Source organism: Phodopus roborovskii, unplaced genomic scaffold (assembly GCF_943737965.1).
Source record: "Phodopus roborovskii unplaced genomic scaffold, PHOROB, whole genome shotgun sequence".
In the NCBI taxonomy this organism is placed as follows: Eukaryota; Metazoa; Chordata; class Mammalia; order Rodentia; family Cricetidae; genus Phodopus; species Phodopus roborovskii.
In genome coordinates this window covers 11179343-11199648 of record NW_026125295.1, presented here as the reverse complement: position 1 = coordinate 11199648, position 20306 = coordinate 11179343, and the positions used below count along the sequence as shown (strand labels likewise).

General features: G+C 41.5%; 1 protein-coding gene and 1 non-coding gene across 2 annotated transcripts in view; one reads left to right on the top strand and one right to left on the bottom strand.

Annotated features, from left to right (window-relative positions):
• The window catches only part of Sacm1l (SAC1 like phosphatidylinositide phosphatase), a 55501-nt gene extending 37934 nt beyond the window's left edge, over positions 1-17567 (bottom strand). The window contains 2 exon segments of the mRNA XM_051203044.1: positions 2770-2867; positions 17471-17567. Of these exon segments, the coding sequence (XP_051059001.1) occupies positions 2770-2867; positions 17471-17499 (127 nt within the window). The 5' untranslated portion in view covers positions 17500-17567.
• A 373-nt stretch (positions 17568-17940) lies between these two features.
• Trnar-acg (transfer RNA arginine (anticodon ACG)) lies at positions 17941-18013 on the top strand. The gene has a single exon. It is a non-coding gene; the product is annotated as a tRNA-Arg (tRNA).
• Positions 18014-20306: the final 2293 nt, after the last annotated feature.

Below are 20306 nucleotides of genomic sequence, written 5' to 3'. Positions count from 1 at the left end.
TAGAGCTACACAGGACATCCAAACAAAGTTACGGAGAAAAAGAAGGTGGAGTCAGGGAGACGCCATGTAGCCACTGAAGGGGTAAATGCTGAGCATTACTGGTAAGCCACAGCCTCATGGCAATACACAGATTAATAGAAACAGGTTAATTTATAAGAGAGAGCTAGCCAGTAATATGTGGGAGCCATTGGTCAAACAATTATAATTTAATATTAGCCTCTGGGTGATTATTTCATAAGCAGCTGTGGGGACGCAGAGGGTGGGAGAGAGACTGAGCCAGTTGAGACAGGAAAAAAAGTTAACTACAACGTTGCTTGGTTCAAATTCGAATAGCACCATTTCCTCCCCACACAGTCACATGTGAACAGACCTCTGTGGGGTTACATGGTTAGAAAACTTTATTTTACTAAGGGTTTTTTTTTTCTTTCAGCTTTCTTTCTACTTATTATCAACCTGAACCTCACTGTTGTAAACTCAAGTCCTGATCCTTAAAATCAGTCATAGCAGTAATTCTATTATTCTAATAACTAATTCTAAATAAAATGCTAAAAAAAGGTCAAAATCCACTTATGTAGGTCCTTAATAAGTCAACTAATTTAGTAACAATATTCTGTAATTACCTAGTATGAAAATTATGAGTTAAACAGCAAGTTCAAGGGTAGCCACAAATAAAGAGGAAAAAGGAGTGTACCTGAGCAAAAGTCATGTCAAGAAAATGTTTATTCTGAATGCACTGAGATTATTTGAAAAATTCAAATGTACTACTGGTAGAACAGTAAGATTAATGGACCAGAGCACAGTAGCAATAAAACTGTAATAATCCTCAAAATATATGTTAGTTTTTCCATGGAAGCAAAACAATGTATTTTCTATGGCCACAGTTTGCATTCATAATGGTAAGGAGAAGCTGGCTGAGAAACAGCTGGTAAGTTAGCCTCTCCCTGGCACCGACTTTGTATTAAAGTGTTTCACATGATGTTGGTGCCCTACAACAACCCTGTCTTGACAGTTAACATTTCTGTCTAGTAAAATAGAGCTACAATTTCTACCTACATGTAAAGTCCTTGCTAGTCCAAAAACATATGAGAATACACTTTACTAAAACACAAAAGCACTAGCTCATACCACTAATGAATAAAGAAATAATAATGTTGAGTGGTATAATGTATCTCTGAAAGTATATTAATAGTAGTTAAAACCAATCAGTTACCTTGAAGAGAAACCATCAAGCAAGAGAACATGTTAATTATCAATCTAAAGCAGAACTCTAATGACATCTGTCAAAGAAAAACTGTTTATGGTGTCTTTAGAAATAACCAGTTACCCACACAAATGGAAAGTTTAGTCATCTTTTTTTTTTATACTTTATGAATCCACTGGAAATGTTTTTACATTTTACTTTACCTACTTGATGGGAGATGTCGTTCTGTAAATATGTTTCTCTTATTGGTTAATGAATAAAGCCCTTACTGGCCAATAGGAGAGCAAGATAGGTGGGACTAGGAGACAGCAGGGAGGTTTTGGGGAGAGGCAGGAGGAGAGTCAACATGTAAGACCAAGAGAGCCCTCTCTCCAGTAAGACAAGACCACGTGGAAGCACTTAGATTAATAGAAATGGGTTAATATTTAAGACACAGCTAGCCAATAAGTAACGCTAGTAATAGGCCAACAGCTTTATATCTAATACAACATCTTTGTGTTATTTGGGGCTGGTGTGGCTGTGGGACCAGGCTGGGGGAAAACTGCTTGTAACACCTACTCAAGCAATATTTACTAAATACCTACTCTGGTAATTCAAATCTTTTCTTTAAGATAGGGTCTCAGTATGTAACCCTGACTGGCCTGGACCTTGTTATGTATTCATTCAGGTCAATTCAGGCTGACCTTGAACTCACAGAGATCTGCCTGCATTGCCTCCCAAGTGGTAGGATTGAAAGAGTGAACCTTCAAAGATTTTCTTAAAAATAAGAAACATACAACTACCTGGAAGTGAACCAAAAATTTTAAATCAATCAAATATAACATTCTAATGTGTATCCTGGTACTGAACTAATAAAATATGAAATCCTAATGTGCTATTACTTGGTGTTTAACCAATGAAATCAGAGGTTCTAATGTGCTATTATCTGGCATGTTACTTTGTCATCAAATTATTTAATAATTTCTTCAGAACTCAGATAGTTCCATACACACACATGCAGAAAGAATATTTTTTTTTCACACCCAAGGAAAGCAAAAAATAAAACTGGATTTAAAGAAAAAGCATTGCTACAAATGCTTACAAGTTTTAGTCAGTGAAGTACATTTTATTTTTATGCTAAGTACTTTCATACTTATGACACTTTTCAAAACAAAGCGCCCATGAAAGCTCCTTACACTTAAAGCAGAAACATCTCTTCACATTCGCCTGTCAGCTCTAGAAATGAGTTTAGACATCGAAATCAAACCTACAGAATACGGATAAGGACACACAGAAATTATTCTGGCCTTGACCTGGTAACACACACATGTACTCTCGACAAAGGCAGGAGGATTCAGAGTTCTGGGTCCCCCTAGGGCTACATAATGAGTTCTAAGACAGCCTGAACTATACAGCAAAACCCTTTCTCAAAAAACACCTACCCCCAAATTAACTCAGGTAGCGAGAATTAGGTTTTCTAATAAGAAGGCACTCAAAGAGCCTCATAATGACGTACCACTGACTGTCTTAAATCACTACAATCCCCGTCCTGAATCTTTCTGGGAATATCTCAAACTAGCTATACAGACCTGCAAGGGTGACCTCTGTAGAAACTCGGTCAATGGTGAGAACATCATCTGCTCCATCATCACAAGCTTCCACATAAAACTTTTCAGGTGTAATATGCCTAAGAAGAAATTAACAGGCATAAGTAAGTCAAGTAAAACCAGGACTTAATTTATCACAACAGGGTTTTAATGCAGCATAAGTCCCCACTTCTAAATGGATGGCAAGGCCAAGTTCACTATCCTTATGAATTTACTGCAATGCTTTCCACTTGTGTATTTAATGCTGCTGAGATTTTAATTTGCTATAAAGTCATCAATTCAAATCACTTAAGAAAATAATAATCTTCTCTAATGTATTACATTCAGTTTCATGGAAAAGGCAATATAGCATGGCAGAATGTACAGAGGCAGACTATGTGCTGTGGACCACAGGCAAATAACTCATTTTTTTCTGTTCTTCATAATTCCCTTATAATAAATGAATCACCACATGTATAGCATGAATTTAAATAAGCCAGTTTTTGGTACATGGTGCTTATTACATACACAGTAAATAAGATGTTGCATTAAGGGCTAGGGATACAGTTCAGTGGGAGAGTACTTGGCTTGTACAAGGACCCAAGTTTGATCCCCAGGATTAATTGTTTTTTAAATACACAATTAAAACAGATTAGCATTAGCTAAAAATATTAAGTTGTTTAAAATAAATTCCTTACATATTTACTTTATGTAAATCTTCCTGAAAAAAACTTTCATTTCAAAGAAAAGACAACAATAAAATTAAATAAAAGGGATAAAAACTGGAAACCCACTTGTTACACACTTTGTACCCAAAGTCTAACAACACAAACCCTCCTGGTTCCTCAGGAGGTCAACTAGATAGACCTGCCAAACGATCAGTGAGGTTAAGGACTAACTCAGAAATGCCAAGAACTGACAAACAAAAGGTGAGTAAGGCAGGCCTTACTCACAGAATGTGGCTGTTGCCCCTATAGGCAGAGACCCTCGCCCCCACCCAATCCTTGCTGTTGATTCAGACTTCAAAGTTGTGTGTGTGATAGTAGTCTTGGGCCTCTCCTTCTCTTCCCAGTTGACTCTGCCTCACTCTGCCCATGAAAGATCTTACACAAATCCACATAGCCATCACAACATCAACCTATTCATGTAGTAAGTTATCTAGTGTTACAGAGATGTGTCTTGTAGCAGAATATACTGTATACTTACTGTTTCTGAGTTTCTTGAGAAATAGCCAATCCTTGATTATTCAAATATAACTAACATCCATTTATAGGTTAGTAATAACTAAATTGTGAATATTAGACTAGGTTCCTTCATTTTAAGAGAATGAATACCAAGCAAAATACTATACAACAAAGAAAGCAAATCTCTTTCAAGTGTCAATATTTAGTAATTTGTCCCCTCTATCATCAGATCTATTTTACTGAATGGACACACTGCCATTTCTTCATTCCTTTGACAGGTATTTGGGCTTTAGGGTTATTAGTATCTCTCTTGAACAAACTTCCAGCTAATGTGCTTCTATCTACTGAGTAACTGCCCAGAGTGCCATGCTCAGGCCCAACCAGGAAAGTACATGTATGCTCAGTTTGTACTGAGAAGGAGAAAAATGGAAGGCTGTGTGCACAAGAGAGCTTTCTGGGGTGGTGGATGTATTCTGTATCTTAACCCCAGCAATAACAGTATAAAAACCTCAACCCTAAACTGTATACTTTAAATATGTACTGCTGGCTACACGAACTAAATGTCAATATTTAATGAGTATTTGTAATAAGAAGTCCTAAAGCAAAAACAAGGACTCTGTGGTAGTAGTTTGCGTGTAACTGGCCCCATAAGTTCATAGAGAGTGGCACTATGAGGGGGTGTGGCCTTCTTGGAGGACGTGTGTCACCGGGGGTAGGCTCTTTTATTCAAGCTCAGGGTGACAGACAGACCTCTTCCCATTGCCTGCAAGATTCAGGAATCTCAGCTCCTTTTCTAGCACCGTGTCTGCCTGTCCACTGTGATATCCTATCATGACGACAATGGACTGAATCTATGACTTTCAAGCAAGTCACCCCAATTAAATGTTTTCCTTACAAGAGTTGTCATAGTCAACCAGGTGGTGGTGGATCTCCGTGAACTCTAGGCCAGTCTGGTCTACAGAGCTCCAGGACAGCCAAGGCTGATACACAGAGAAGCCCTGTCTTGGGGGGAAAGAGTGGCCATAGTTATGGTTTCTCTTCACAGCAACAGAAACCTTAAGGAAGACCTCTAGTTTATAATAAGTTTATAATAAGAAAGTATCTTGGTTATGGTTTCTATTGCTATGATAAAATACCATAACCAAAGACAACCTGAGGAAGAAAGGGTTGACTTCATCTTACAGCTTGTAGTCCATTACCTAGGGAAGTCAGGGCAGGAACTCAAAAAGGGCAGAAACCTGGAAGTAGAAGCTGACACAGAGAACATGCGGTGTTCCTTACTAGTTTGCCCAGGACCACCTATCCAGAGGTGGCACCACATACAATGGGCTGGGGGCCTCCCACATCAATCACTAATTAAGAAAATGAACTACTGACTTGACTACAGGCCGTATTTCTAACTGAAAACCCCTCTTCCTAAATGACTCTAGCTTGTGTCACACTGACATAGTACTAGCCAGCACAGAGAGTTACCTCTAATTAGTTCTAAGTCATCTCAAACATTGGTTTTCAGGATCCAGGGCAAGGTGGCCAATGCCTACGATCTCAGACTTGGGGGCTAAGGCAAGAATGTTGTTATGTTCAAATCCAGCATAAGAAACACAGTAAGACCCTGCTTACCTCCTCCAATTCCGGCCAACATCTACAGAAGGCATTTTATGTATGCATAAGTTATATTCCTAGTGTAACATTGACCAAGTAACATCTATTTAAAAATTATGTGCTAAGCATTACACCAGCCTGGGGACTAGAAGACAGGTCATAAAATACATAACACAAAAAGAAATTTTAAGTAAAAATCAAGCATGAAAACTAGGCTTTATAAAGCTTTTTGAAAAAAAAAGTTGTCTATAAACAAAGATAACATTTTGAAAAGCCTCATCATTTAGAGTCTATCCATGCCACAATGTCTTTCAAGGTTTTAAACATACATACATGCTGTGGCACAAACATCTTACTGCATTCTCTGAGGCTTAAGCAAATTTAGCACTTGAAAAATCCATGTGAAATGCATTCATGTGTGGCCAGTGCTATCTAGCTAGCAATCAGCATCTTGTCCTATTTTGAATGTCCTATGACACAGCATGAATTATTTTTTAATAAGGTTCACATCAATTAACAAGGAAGCTCTCCTCACCTGACTTTTAAACAGTGAGAAGATATGGCTCATTATCAATGCTGCTTTAATATTAAGAAAACCAACTATGAATGATTTATTTCAGCCCAGTACTGGCAAAGCAAACATCCAGAATCAGTCAATCAAAGCAGCCTTGTAGGACCCATTTACATGGGAAATCAAAATTTAGATAATACAGAACAATGGTATCTGTGCTGGCTAGTTTTATGCCAACTTCAGGTTATCTGAAATAAAGGAACTTTAATTAAGAAAATACCTCCACAAGATCTGTCTGTAAGGTATTTTAATTAGTGATTGATGGAGGAGGGCCCAGCCGTTATGGGTGGTGACAACCCTGAGCTGGTGGTCCTGGGTTGGAGGAAGGCTTTTCTGTCTGCCAGCCACTCCCCAAATAACCACCTAGAGGCTTAATATTCATTGTAAATGTCCAGCTAATAGCTTAGGCTCATTTTTAGCTAGCTCTTATAACTGAAATTAACACATCTCCATTGAGCTATGTGGTGCCCTGAGGCTCTTTTACTCCTGTACATCCTTCCCACCTGCTCCTTTTGCATCTCATGTTGCCTCTTCTATCTCCACCCTTCTTCACTCCAGCATGCTCTCTGACCAAAAATCCTGCCTAGCTGTCAGCCAATCAGTTTAGTTATTGTTGCTGTTTATTAACAATGAGAGCAACACATCTTCCCAGTGTACAGAAGGACTATTCTACAGCACTGGGTTCTACAAGAAAGCAAGCAATCTGAGCAAGCCAGTGAGCAGCACCTGTGCACCTGCTCCTGCCTCTGGTTCCTGTTCTCTGAGTTCCGCCCTCACTGCTTTTGAAATAACTGTTCCATGGAGCTGTGAGTGAAATAAACCCTCTCCTCCCCAAGTTGCTTTGCTGGTGGTGTTTCACCATTGCAATAACCTTAACTACGACAGCATCTAATCAAAACGCTACTTCAACAAAGTCCAAGAGCATTACTTCAGAAGTAGTCACCCTAAAAAGGCTTGGTGATGAGCAGGAAAGAAGAAAATAGATGTTCTTATCTTGACTATGCTGGTTACTAGCTCAATCGACTCAGTGCCAGGCCCCTAGCTCACAGAGCTTCCTTTCTAGTGGGAGGCAAGTACTACAAGAGGAAGTAAGTCAATGATTTTAGCCGGGAAAACACTGGGAAGACAAGAAAGGTAGGTTGGAGAAACTAGTGATAGAGGGTACAAATCCTGTTTAAGGATTAAGTGAAACATCACGTAAAAACTCTTGGGCACAAGGAAAAGATATCTGTGTTCCTTATCAAGCTGGAGATGGCAATGCTCACATCCACCTCACAGAACAGATAAGGGTGACACAGCATTTTTCTAAGTCACACCTTTGTGGGTGGCAAAGGCTGACTACAGAGATGGTAACTTTCCGTTTTGAGACAGTATGATGTTCAGGCCACGCTGACCTTGAATTTGTGATCCTCCTGCACCTAGAGTAGCTTTTCTATAATTACTACATCTTTTAAAAATCTTGTATGTGGGTACACCTGTGCCACAGCATTCATCTGTAGGTAAGAGGATAATCTCAAATGTCAGTCCTAACCTTCCACCTTGTTTAGGACAGGGTTCCTGTTACTACTCCACATATCAGTTAGCTGGTCTGGAAGCTTCTGGATGTCTTCTTGCCTCTACCTCCCATTTCACTAAAGGAGCATTGGAATTACAGACATACACTACTGTGCCTGGCTTTCCATGGGTTCTGAGGATCTGAACGTAAATGCTCACTCTTGTACAGTGTGGTGGTTTGAAAGAAAATAGCCCCCAAAGGGGGTGGCACTATTAGAAGGTGTGGCTTTGCTGGAATGGGTGTGGCCTTGGAGGAAGTGTATCACTGTGGGGGGCAGGCTTTGAGGTGTCATTTGCTCAAGCTTCCCACAGTGTGGCACTGAGTCCACTTCCTGTGGCCTTCTGATCACATGTAGCCAGCACCATGTCTGTCTGGACACCACATGCTGCCCTCCATGATAATGAACTTAACCTCTGGAAATGCAAGTGAATCACCCCAAATAAATGTTTTCCTGTATAAGAGCTGCCATGGTCATGGCCACTCTTCACGGCGATAGAAACCCTAAGACACACAGCAAGCAGTTTACCCCCTCAGCCAATTCAAGCCCCAAAGTAGCATCCTTTAACACAGGAGAAAACCTGCACTTTCATAATAGGACTCCTAACATAACACCAAAGAGTTACTCAGCTAATCCTTTAAAGAAATACTAAGTAGATAATACTGATATTTTTGCCACACAGAAAATACCTAAACAATTCAATTTTGAAAGAATAACCCTGGCTGGAAGGGGGCGGGGAGGTGTTAGTATCTGGGTATCTGTACTGGCCTATCCTTGGGGTTCTGACAGGATGCGCCCTCAGCTGCAGCCCTTTCTTCCTCTCCCTCCCTCCTCCTGCCCCTCTCTCCTCTCTCCTGCTGCTCCTGTCTCTGAAGCCCCTCTTCCCCCCCTTTTTAATGACCCCTTTCCCTAATAAAACCCCCTCTGCTTGAACCCTGTCACATGACATCTTTCTCTTGAGTGCTATTTTTCTTAAATTACAAAGGGGGGTGGCGGCACATACTTTTAATTCCAACACTCAGGAGGCAGAGGAAGTCGGATCTCTATGAATTCAAGGCCAGCCTGGTCTACAAATCGAGTTCCAGAACAGTCAGAGCTACACAGAGAAACCCTGTCTGGAAACCACCCCTGCCAAAAGAATAACACTGGAATCAAGTTATATCCAACTCAAGCATATCATCTGAACATATAACTAAGACACAAGAACAGTAACATATTAGCTGTATACCTAAGCTTTAATTTATATCTATCCCCAGTTGTGATTAAATGATTTTGTTATATGTATTTTACTCCAATAATGATAGTTCTAAAAGAAAAAAACAAAAAAACACCACCTTACATTTTAACCCTAGAGAGAAAAAAAATCAATCTGTCCTATCCTTATTAATAGTAAACTTAATACTAAAAGTCCCCAAATACTGCCTTCCAACTTATCTGAATTAAACTTATACCAACAGAATCCTACATGTTCCCAAGAATATTTAAAAATAAATAAATAATAAATAAATAAGCTACACTTCAAAGTAAGAAACCAGAGCCATTTCTTTGGAGTAAACCCAACTTAAAATATCAAGGTCACATTAAACAATGCCTGATTTATTAATGACTGATGTTCTAGACCAGTGGGTCTTAACCTTCCTAATGCTGAGACCTTTAATACAGTTCCTCATGTTGTGATGACCCCAATCATAAAATTCTTTCTTTGCTACTTCATAACAGTAATTTTGCTACTGTTATGAATCACAATGTAAATATCCAACATACAAGATATCTGATATGCAACCACAAAGGGGTCTTGACTCACAAGTTATGAACTGCTGGAGTATGAAAGCTTGTTTGGCTAGTGAGATGGCTCAGCTATTAAAGTGCCTGTCACCAAGCATGCCGACACAAGTTTGCTGTGCGGAAGCCTGAATGTAACCCTGACATGTTACTGTGGGGGCAGGCTGTGAGGATTCCTTTCCCAAGTTTCACTCAGTGTGACATTCGGGCCATCTTCCTGTTGCCTTCTAATCAAGACGTGGCCAGTACCATGTCTGCCTGCATGCTGCCATGCTCCCCACACGACAATGGACTGAACCTCTGAAACTATAAATGGCCACCTCAATTACATGTTTTCCTTTGTAAGAGTTGCTGTGGTCATGGTGTCCCTTCACAGCAATAGAAACTCTAAGACGCTCTGGGATTGGCATAGCAGAAGGAGAGAATCACCTCTCACAAGTAGTACTCTGACCTTCATATGTTCACCATGGCATGCATGTGCACTAAATCAATCAATAGTGCTTTAAAAAAGTGACTGCTTAAAAATTCCAAATGTCAGCCAGGCGTTGGTGGCACATGCCTTTAATCCCAGCACTCGGGAGGCAGAGAAGGTGGATCTCTGTGAGTTCGAGGCCAGCCTGGTCTATAGAGACAGGCTCCAAAGCAATACAGAGAAACCCTGTCTCCAAAAACAAACAAACAAACAAACAAACAAAAAAACAAAAAACAACAAAAAAATCCAAATGTCTTTATTACTTATAAAGTTATGAGTATATGAAAAATAAAAGGCTCCAAGTTCTAATATAGCATAAAGTCACCTTTAAAAAGACAGCAGATGTGGATAATACTCTGCTACTATTTTGGCAGCCATCTTTAAAACTAATAGTTTGAACAATTAATCCACAGACAAAATGTGATTAACAAATAATAGTTTTATGGAAAATTATTTATAGAAGTTAACTGTGGTAGGAATTTTCAAAAGTTCCCCCAACATTCTTATTTCCCAATTATGTTGACACTATCATAAAGATGGAATTAAGTTTACTTACTGACTGTTCCTAAAAGAGGGAGCTAAGCCTTTACTCCCAGCACTTGGGAGGCAGAGGCAGGTGGATTTCTTACACAGAAACCCAGTCTTGGGGGGTGGGGGATTAAAGAGGGAGGTAAGTCTCAAATGGCAAGGGTAGACCCAAAAGTAAAAGACAAGAAAAGTCAGTCAGAAAAGTGGCAGAGGGCTGAGTTTTGTCCTGAGAATGATTTAACCAGCTACTCACTGCTCCTCCAGTAGAGGGGCTAGGGTGCAAGGCCAGAGAGGGACCTTTAGAAGCTAAGACTAATCTCAGGCTAATTAGTCTTGAAAAAATGATGACACTGTCCTTCACCACAGTAGCGAGACTCAGCCAACAATGTGAACGAGCCTGGAGATGAATTCTTCCTTCCTTCAGCCTTCAGTCCTGAACTCAGCTCTGTTCATACCTTAACTATGCGATAATATATGTTATGTTTGCCTTCTACTACTGCGATAAAACAACATGACCAAAAGCAACCTCTCTCTGGGACACTACGAATATCCTAAGCATTGTTAAAGTGTGGTCTCTTATACTCATTGCTGATGGTAAGTTCTTTAAATTCTTATTCTAAGCACATCTTCCTGTAAGTAAGCAAATACATTGGGGGGGAACAGCTGGCTTGGAAACTCTCACTTGCTGCTCTGGCTGTGTCTTGAGGCCAAAAAAAAAGAGGGGAAGAGAAAGGAAGAAAGGGAGGGAGGAGAAAGAGAGAAACCTACTATGCCAGTTAAGCAGCCATCAGGGAAACAATGGCCACTTTGGACACTCCATGGACATTTTAGGGATGCTACAGAAAAGCCTGCTTGCTCACCAAGAGTGAAGGAAGCACCAGCCAGTTGGTTTCAAGCAACTTTCCCTGTACCACTTCTTTAGTAACTAGCAGAGGGCTGCTGTTGCAATCCATGCAAAGTGGACAGTGGCAGAACAGATGTGAACAGAGATCATTTATATAAAGGTCTGTGGTTGGTGCAAACGTCCCTTCTCTGGCTCTACAAAAGTTGAGTCTACTTGATGAAATGAATAAGAAAACCCCACTCTGCTGTGCTACCCCTTACTGTTGCCAACATTAAACTCCTCAAACTGTCTCCAAGTGGCATTTTCTTGTCATTAGCAATATAGCAATGATTATTCAATATATCATCTCAGAGATCAAATGATGGATCAAGGCAGAGTTCTAGCCCAAGAGCTCTTGGGCCTTGTCTTGTTCTTAACTCTCAGAGGGACGCTGCTAGAACCTAAATTGCAGATACTGCCCTACCACTATTCTGATAGCATAATTAAAATTGTTCTCTCTTATTTCTTCCATATTTATAAGCAAAATACACTTTCAGGGTTTTCCACACAAAATCTACCTGGTTTAAATCCAGTAAGGTTGGGCCCTCTGTGCTAGCACAAGCCTTTAATCTAGTATTCAGAAAGCAGAGGCAGGAGGATCTCTATGAGTCTGAGGCCAGTTTGATCTACACAGTGAGTGCCAGAGCAGCCAGGGCTACATAGTGAGATCCTGCCTCCAAAAATAAAATAAAATAAAATAAATAGAATTCTAGTATTAAAAACTTACACAAATTTGTTTGGGGAAAAAAAATAAAGAATTGTTGACATGAACTGTAGCAATGGCATAGAGCAATGTTAAAGTACTTAATGCCATGAAATTGAATACATATAGTTAAGAGGGTATATTTTAAAAATATATTACAATTAAAAACTATTATGTGCATAGAAACATGACTGCTGTCATAAAACTATACCAACACACCTCCTCTGAAACCTTAATGGAATTAAAGATCTTAAAATGTTTAACACATCTCTAGTTGGAAAAACAGACATAATATTTTCACTAGGTTTGATTAGGAAAAATAACTTAAGATATAAAGACAGGTCCTCTGGGCTCAGTTTACCATATGCTGAAGGTGCTTACTCAACTGCCCTTTGGGTTCCAGCAGGATAAATTCAAAATTCAGTCTCTCTTTGGGAGTCTCTCCTTACTGCACAGGTTCACCAGAGGCCCAGTACAACTCTCAAGCCAGCTGGTGTCTCTAGGAAGCTAATTCAATTCCATCTTCTTCCAAACTCCCTGGTTCTGTCTATTCCTATATACCTTAAAACCCACTAACAATCAGACTCTTCCAAACAAGACCTTAATGCCTTTACATGCCTCAAGCCCACTGTGGTAGTCAGTGTAGTAGTGCACTATTAATCCTAGCACCTCTGAGATAGAAGCAGAAAGGTGAGGAAGGAGTTCACGTCATCCTTGAATTCAAGACAAACCTGGGCTCGAGACCCTTTCTCAAGCAGGACTATTACAAACGTCTATCCAACTAATGCCTTCTATGGACACAAATCTTCATAGTCTGTGCCTAATGTCAGGCAGGAAACCAGCTGAGCCACACCCTTCCCCTCCATGAAGGCTGTGTGACTAAGCTGAGTGTTCGGTGTTCTAGATACACTGTACATATGTTCACTGCAGTGAGTTGGGTTTGCTCTTTGGGTTCCGTAACATTTCTCCTCACTGCATAGCAATGAGAATGAAAGTATTTAAGAAAGGCAAATTCCTGAGGGAATAGTATTTCTTTCTTTTCCCCCAAAGGTATGGATACTTTTTTTAAAAAAGAGATTTTTGCTTTATTATTATTAATTTTGTATACATGCATGTGTGCGTGCGTGCGTGCGTGTGTGTGTGTGTGTATGTGTGTGTGTGTGTGTCAGAGAGAGAGAGAGACAGCGAGAGGCTGAAGGTGCCTGTGGGAGTTCAGAAGGCAGCTTTGGACCTCTTGGAACTGGAATAAACTGGAATAAAGGCAGTTGTGAACCACCCTATGTGGGTGATGGGAAATGAACTAGGACCTCTTAACCACTGAGCCATCTACCTCTCCAGCTCAGGAATGGGTATTTTTTCAGAAGCAAACTACCCCTGATTCAGTATCTAACAAACATGTCCAGCATGTGGTCTACATGCTATGAGTGCACCCTGATACACAATCATAAACTTACCTAGTGCTTTTTTCCTGCAACATGACAGCATGGTTTTAATTTAATTTTGAAACAAGGTTGTTTTACATGTCAATCCCAGTTCCCTCACCCTCCCATCCTCTCCTATCACCCCCACCAAACCCCAGCCCACCCCCTTTCTGCTCCCCAGGGCCTTCCATGGGGGATCTTCAAAGTCTGTCATATCATTTGGGGCAGGGGCTAGGCCCTCCTCCATGTGTCTAGGCTGAGAGACTATCCCTCTATGTGGGATGGGCTCCAAAGTCCATTTGTATACTAGGGAGAAATACTGAAACATTACTAGAGGCCCCACAGACTGCCCAGTCCTCCTAACTAACACCCACATTCAGGGGGTCTGGGAGGCTCCCTCTTGTTCAGGTCAGCTGATTATGTGGGTTTCTCCAGCCTGGTCTTGACCCCTTTGCTCATCACTCATGTAAGGTATTCTTCAATCTCATTATCATGGAAGGGTATAAAGGTAGCCTCTCTACTATGACAGCATCATTTTCAAGTGTGTATGTTATAGAATATAAAGTCATTTTACAATATCAAAAAGCTAGATACACTTAAAAGTATTCTTTGCCTTACATTTTATTTTGACTGACATTTAAAGAAAAAAAAAGGTGGTACAGGGTGGCTCTCATATCGTCCAACAATGCATTTTTCTATTGTTGAAATTTCATAGTTACTGTCTGACATTAATCATGCTGATGTAAGTAGCCTAAAAAGCTGGGCATGTTGACCAATATCTATAATCCTAGCACTGGGAATGGTGAAGCAGAAGAACCCTGAATTCAAGGCTAGCCTGGGCTATACAGTAGGAATTCAAGCTATAAAGTTGGACTCTTGTCTTTTAAAAAAAATGTAGATTCTGTTTTCTATATGAAAAATTATATGCACATGCCAACTATTTTCTCTTACAAGAACTCAGTTTTATACCTGGCTGTCCACAGGTTAAGGAGAGAGAGCAATCTGATAAGAAAGGATCATTTGAATAATGCAGTGTAATGGAAAGATCACTGGACTCTTGGCCAACTGTGTTTCAAGGTTGACTCTGCCATGGCTTAGTATGTGACCTATGTGACCAGGACACCACGTGACATTCTTCAATGAGGGCAAACTGTATGTCACAGGACTTAAGCCTCTGCTGCTCAAAGGAACACATGCATGCCACATCATCCTAGACTCCGTTCTTCTTGAAGTACTCTATATGGAGATTTAAAGAACAGGTGTTCTTCCAAGGTTAATGCTTGGCATTAAAAAAAAAATCAGAGGAAACCAACATTAAGGTATTGATCACATTTTAGATACACTCAGCCTTGCCAGGGAAACGAACTACACATTAACTACTATATTTTGCATGGCAAAATAAGTGGTTCAAACAGAACTTTGAATTGGTCATTCTACCTTTCAATCCTCTTGTCTATGAGAGAGTAAACAGGATGTGTAAATTATATGGATATCTGGTGCCCAAACCCTGTAACAATAAATCCTCACTTTTGACTTCAAAAATAATATAGAAGTTTAATGAAGGAAACCAGATTCTCAGAGAAGACTCCTATGAGGTACCTTGAGTACTTTATCTACAAACTTCTCAACATTATGACATATAAACACTCATATTTTCAGAAAAAAAATATTTACAGAGGCTAAATAACCCGTTCAGGATGCAAAGCCAGTAGAAAGTTTAAGAAGCTAATCCATTGTCTGATTAAACCACCGGAGGTCTCTCTTCCTCATTACAAATGTGCCTGACCAGCGTGCAGACAGGAGGATGAAGAACGGACTCTGGCAGAAAGATCAAAATAAACCCAACCTGAAGCCAGAAGAGGGGTAGCATGATTTACAGGAAATAAACTTAGAAGATTATAAAGAGATTAGGATTCAGGTGGCTAAGAAATGTAGGCTTGGGGCTGGAGAGATGGCTCACAATCAAAAATATAAGAAATGCAGGCTTGATCTATCAGGTCAACAAGATGAAGGGGAAATTGTAAGCTGGGAATTAGAGGATGAACAAAGCATATCAGGAAGGCAGATATGTTTAATAAGTCAGAGATGTTCTGAAGAAAATGTAGGACATAATGTACAAAAGGCTATTATTTAACATCCAAGTACTTAAACATTAGGTTAGTTATACACCAGTACATCTATAATAAAGAAACTTTTCATATGGCTCTCTTTAGGTGTTTTTAAAAAGTGGCTACTATGTCCTACCAAATCTTAAATAGGTCAGCAACTAATTCAACCTACAAATAAATACCTCTAAAACAGACTAGACTTTGCTCAAGGGCCATATTTAAAAGTTTTCTTTAAAAATATTTATTATGTATACAGAATTTTGTCTGCATGTATGTCTGCACACCAGATTTCATTATAGATGGTTGTGAGACACAATGTGGTTGCTGGGAATTGAACTCAGGACCTCCGAAACAGCAGCCAGTGTGTGCTCTTAACAACCCCCCCCCCCGCCCCAAATTTCAAAGTTTAAATAGGTTCGAAAAGAAGGGGTCAAAACAGATTCTAACTCACAAACCTGTAGCCCAAGAAACACTTCATATAACCCAGATGCAGTTCCCACTTCAACACAATCCATAACTCAAATTCACAGTTTCTACTTAGTACAAAACCATTGTTCCCACCACTAAAGGATAAATTTCCCTTCTCGTTCATGTATACAGAGGATGTCTGCCTGTATTGAGGTCTCAGATGGTGAGACTTAGTGCCCGGGCAACTCAAAAATAATTCCAATTCTCAAGTGATCCATTTCAGTCATTCTTAGCTGCAGGAAAACTCAACGGCATCCTGTAACCTGAAGCCGAGCTACTTCAAGCCAAGGCTCCAAATAGCTTAAACACACCTGAGATCTAGTATAGGATCATATTTGGCCCGTCAACAACTATCAGGTGAACAATAACCTAATTTGCCAGTCGTACAAGTGGCTCTGGCCCAACATAGACCAATACACTTTACTTCAACTGCCACCAGTGAGCGAGTGCTCATTTTACAAAGGAAAATTAGTTTAAAAAAAAAAAAAGGAAGGAAGAAAAGAAACGAAACATGGAGGTGTGTGTGTGAAGCTGGGGTTTTCAAAGAGCAAGTGGAAAAGAATGAACTGAAGAAAAGCCCATTACCACCTTTTTTTTTTTCTTCAAAATAACACAAAGTGTTGAGCAGATGGCTTTACTCCTAATTCTGTGCTCTCAAGTTTACACTTAACTTTCCAGCTATTCATGAGGAGTACCCAAACTGCATTTGCTTCTCTGCAAAAAGGAATTAGAATGCCTATGTCTGAGTAACAGGGTGTTTTCAACTTAGCTTTTTCCAAAGCCGTATTTGCTTTTTAGCACTAGCTAAAAGCATTTCCAGACTACTGCCATGACTTTCAGTCTCGAGGTAAATAATTAAAGCGATTGGGGCGAAGTTACTCGCCCAAGAAAGAGCGCAGGCGCGGAGAGTAACGGCACGAGAAATACTTTAAAAAAAAACAAAACAAAACAAAAACAAAAACAAAAAAACAGGACGAGCCAAAACTATTTTTGCACCTCTACACAACCAGAGGCCAGGTCTGGAAACCTCAAGCACCTGGCTTTGCTAAAAAGTCAATTTCTACTGTGCCCAAACTAAAGGCAAGCCTCTAGCTGTCAACGCACACTGTTAAAAAATAAGCACAGCAGACGTGCGGGGCCCTTCAGACAGCTAACTGCCTGGGTTTCTGCTGCAGCCGGAAAGCCAGAAACCCAAGAGTGCGGTCCGCTCTGCCTGCGGACGCCAAGGCGTCTCCGAGGAGTCCCACGGGGCGCCGGCCGCAGCATCCTCCGCTAGAGCTGCGGGCTCCGCCTCGGCTCGGCTCGGCTCGCCTCGGCTCGGCTCACCGCGCTAGGCCCCGCGGCGGGCGAAGCTGCGGGACACCCGGCCCAGGCCGCACGGAAAAGCCGAGCCCGCTCGCCCCTCGGCGCCGCAGCCCACGGGACTCACAGTTTCAGCTGTTCGTAGGCCGCCGCCATGGCGCACCGACACCGCTGTCCTCCCGCTCTGCACCCGCAGCGGATCCCCCGACGCCACCCCGGCTCCGGTTCCGGCTCCGGCGCGGCCGCCGCTCTCGAGGTGCGCTGGCCGAGGAGCCTCGGCCTGGTCCCCACCCCTCGTCCCGGGGACCGCCTGTCGGGAGAGCACGGAAGCCGGCGGCGGACAAACCAGTACGCCAGCCAGGCGCTGCGAGACACGCCCCCGGCGCGCCGATTGGAGCCGGGCACAGGACGGCGTGACGTCGTCGCCGTGGATTGGCGTAACGCGCTGCGGAGAAAGGCGGAGTCCGGGCAGCGCCGCTCAGAGCCGAGGCAGGCGCTCAACCAACTGACGAGAGTAGAGAGAGGCCTGGGGGACGGGAGCCTGTCGGAAGTGTGCAATCGGAGATCAGCCATCGCGGAGGACGCCCTTCCAGCACTGGGCCAGTGGCGCAATGGATAACGCGTCTGACTACGGATCAGAAGATTCTAGGTTCGACTCCTGGCTGGCTCGATACGTGCAAACTTTTTCTTCCTTTTCTCTCCTGGACACATATTGGAGTCGAACGTTCCAAGGCCGTCTCAAAACGCTGCCGTGCGCGTTTTGAGCCGCGTTTGACACCCAGAATCATCTAAAACGGCTCTGCCGATTTCCCGGCGCCCCTCTTGTTAAAGCTTCGCAGGAGTCTGCAAGCCAGTACACTTAATTAAAAAAAAAACCATTCCCGAGAGAGCATGGATGTTCGCAGTCGGGGACGTGTGTGGCCAGTGTCTTTCCACCCGATGACGAAACGTTCACCGAAGGCTCCACTCCTTGCAGGTGGATGCAACACGGGCGGCACTGACGCCAGAAGGGTGCAGCTTCTGCTCTGCGGCACCGTGGCCCGGGCCTCGGACCCGGGAATGCTACTAGTAGGCGGCCGTGGCTAGGTCCGCTTGCAAAGCCAACCAACCTGGCCTCCATCCCACAAGGAAACAGTAGTAAGGGGCTCAGAAAAGCGAGCGCATGGCAGCTCTTTTTACGTGAGACCAGAGATTTGTGACACAAAGGGGACTCAGCCTATTCATTTAACTAGTCATCTCGATGATTAAGTTGTCCTGTTAACATCCCTCATTCCCCAAGAGTTTATTGAAAACGTGTCAAATACAGAAAAATGCTGGGGGGCAGAATTAGAGCCGGGGGCAAGGGCTGTGACTCACTCATGCAGCCTTAACTGACCTGGGTGTAGACCAGGCTGGTCTGGAACTCAGAGACCTGTCCCCTTCTGCTTCCAGAGCAAGACAGCATACCCTGCTTCTCTACGTTTGTGGGCGTTTTTTTTTTTATTGTTTTTTGATGAATTTATGGTTTTTGTTTGTCTTTTATTTATTTATTTTTTGGTCTGAGATTTATTAGATATTTCTTGAAGATGTTACATAAGAACACTAGGTATTTTAAGCATAATTTTTATCTTGGAAATATGAGTTGCTGCTGGTTTTGACACTTAAATAATGGTAGCACGTCTTTAATCCTAGCACTGGGTAGACCGAGGCAGTCCGGAGCTCTTGAGTTTGAAGCCACCCTGGTCTACAGAGCGAGTTCCAGGACAGCCAGGGCTACACACAGAGAAACCCTGCGTCCCTGACCACCACCACCACCACCACCACCACCACCCCCAAAAAAAAGGAAGGAAAGAAGGAAAAGAAAAAGACACTATGTTTTAAGTGTGTGTGTGTGTGTGAGAGAGAGAGAGAGAGAAAGAGAGAGAGAGAGGGAGGGAGGGAGGCAGTCTTACATAAGACAGTGGACCTTTACTGGCTATGGAAGATGGACTTGGAACTCTAGTTTCTCCAAACTCCCAAGTGTTGAGATTACCAGCATGCACCATATACCTGGCTCAAATATTCCTGCTTTAAGACGTTCTGTTTGGGTTGACCAAGTAGACTTATTAAAGGTTCACTTCATGGACGTTAAGAAGATTTTTGGCACGTATTTCCAAATTGCTTTGTGGAAGATTTAAAGCAGTATACCTTCTGTCACCAGCATGTTTCCACACATGCTGGTCAACATTAGACACTTTTATATACATGTAAATTAGATATCCAGGTCTGATGTGGTAGCATATACCGATAATCCTAAAATTGGAGGGAAGTATTAATTTTTGGGTCCTGCCTATAAATAAATAAATAAATAAATAAATAAATAAATAAATAGGGCACCCACAAACAAATAGACATAAATTGCAGTTTCTTTACAATTATTATAAATGAAAACACTACTTCCTTTTTACTTGTATTTCTGGACCTGTTGAATATATTCTCTTGGTGTACTTTTTCTCTCTCTCTTTTCCTCTTTTCCTTTTCCATTTTTTCCTAAATTTTTTTTCTCACAAACTTGACCTTTAAAAATATATATATTTTTTTGCTTGTGTGTATGCATGTACGTGCAGTTGCATGCAAATGCTCTAGGAAGCTAGAGGTATAAGATTCCCCCCTGGAGCTGGATTATAGCACCCAAGGCAGGGATTTGGAACAGAACTCAGGTCCTCTGCAAGAGAATATTAGCTCTTTCTGGCAGATTATTCTTGTTTAATTTAATTTTCACTCATATAATATTCACTGTATATTATTATATAGGTGGTTTTTAATTTTTATCTTGTGCTTCTATTACTTTTTTACTATGATCTGCTTATATTTTATCTTGCTGCTCATCCTGATATAACTGGGCCAGTTGATTAGCCACTGCACTGGCCTGCTGGTAAAGACTCAAAGTTGGCCTTTCCTCACCAGTTAAGAATATAAATTAAGGCCTTTGTGAACACTAAATG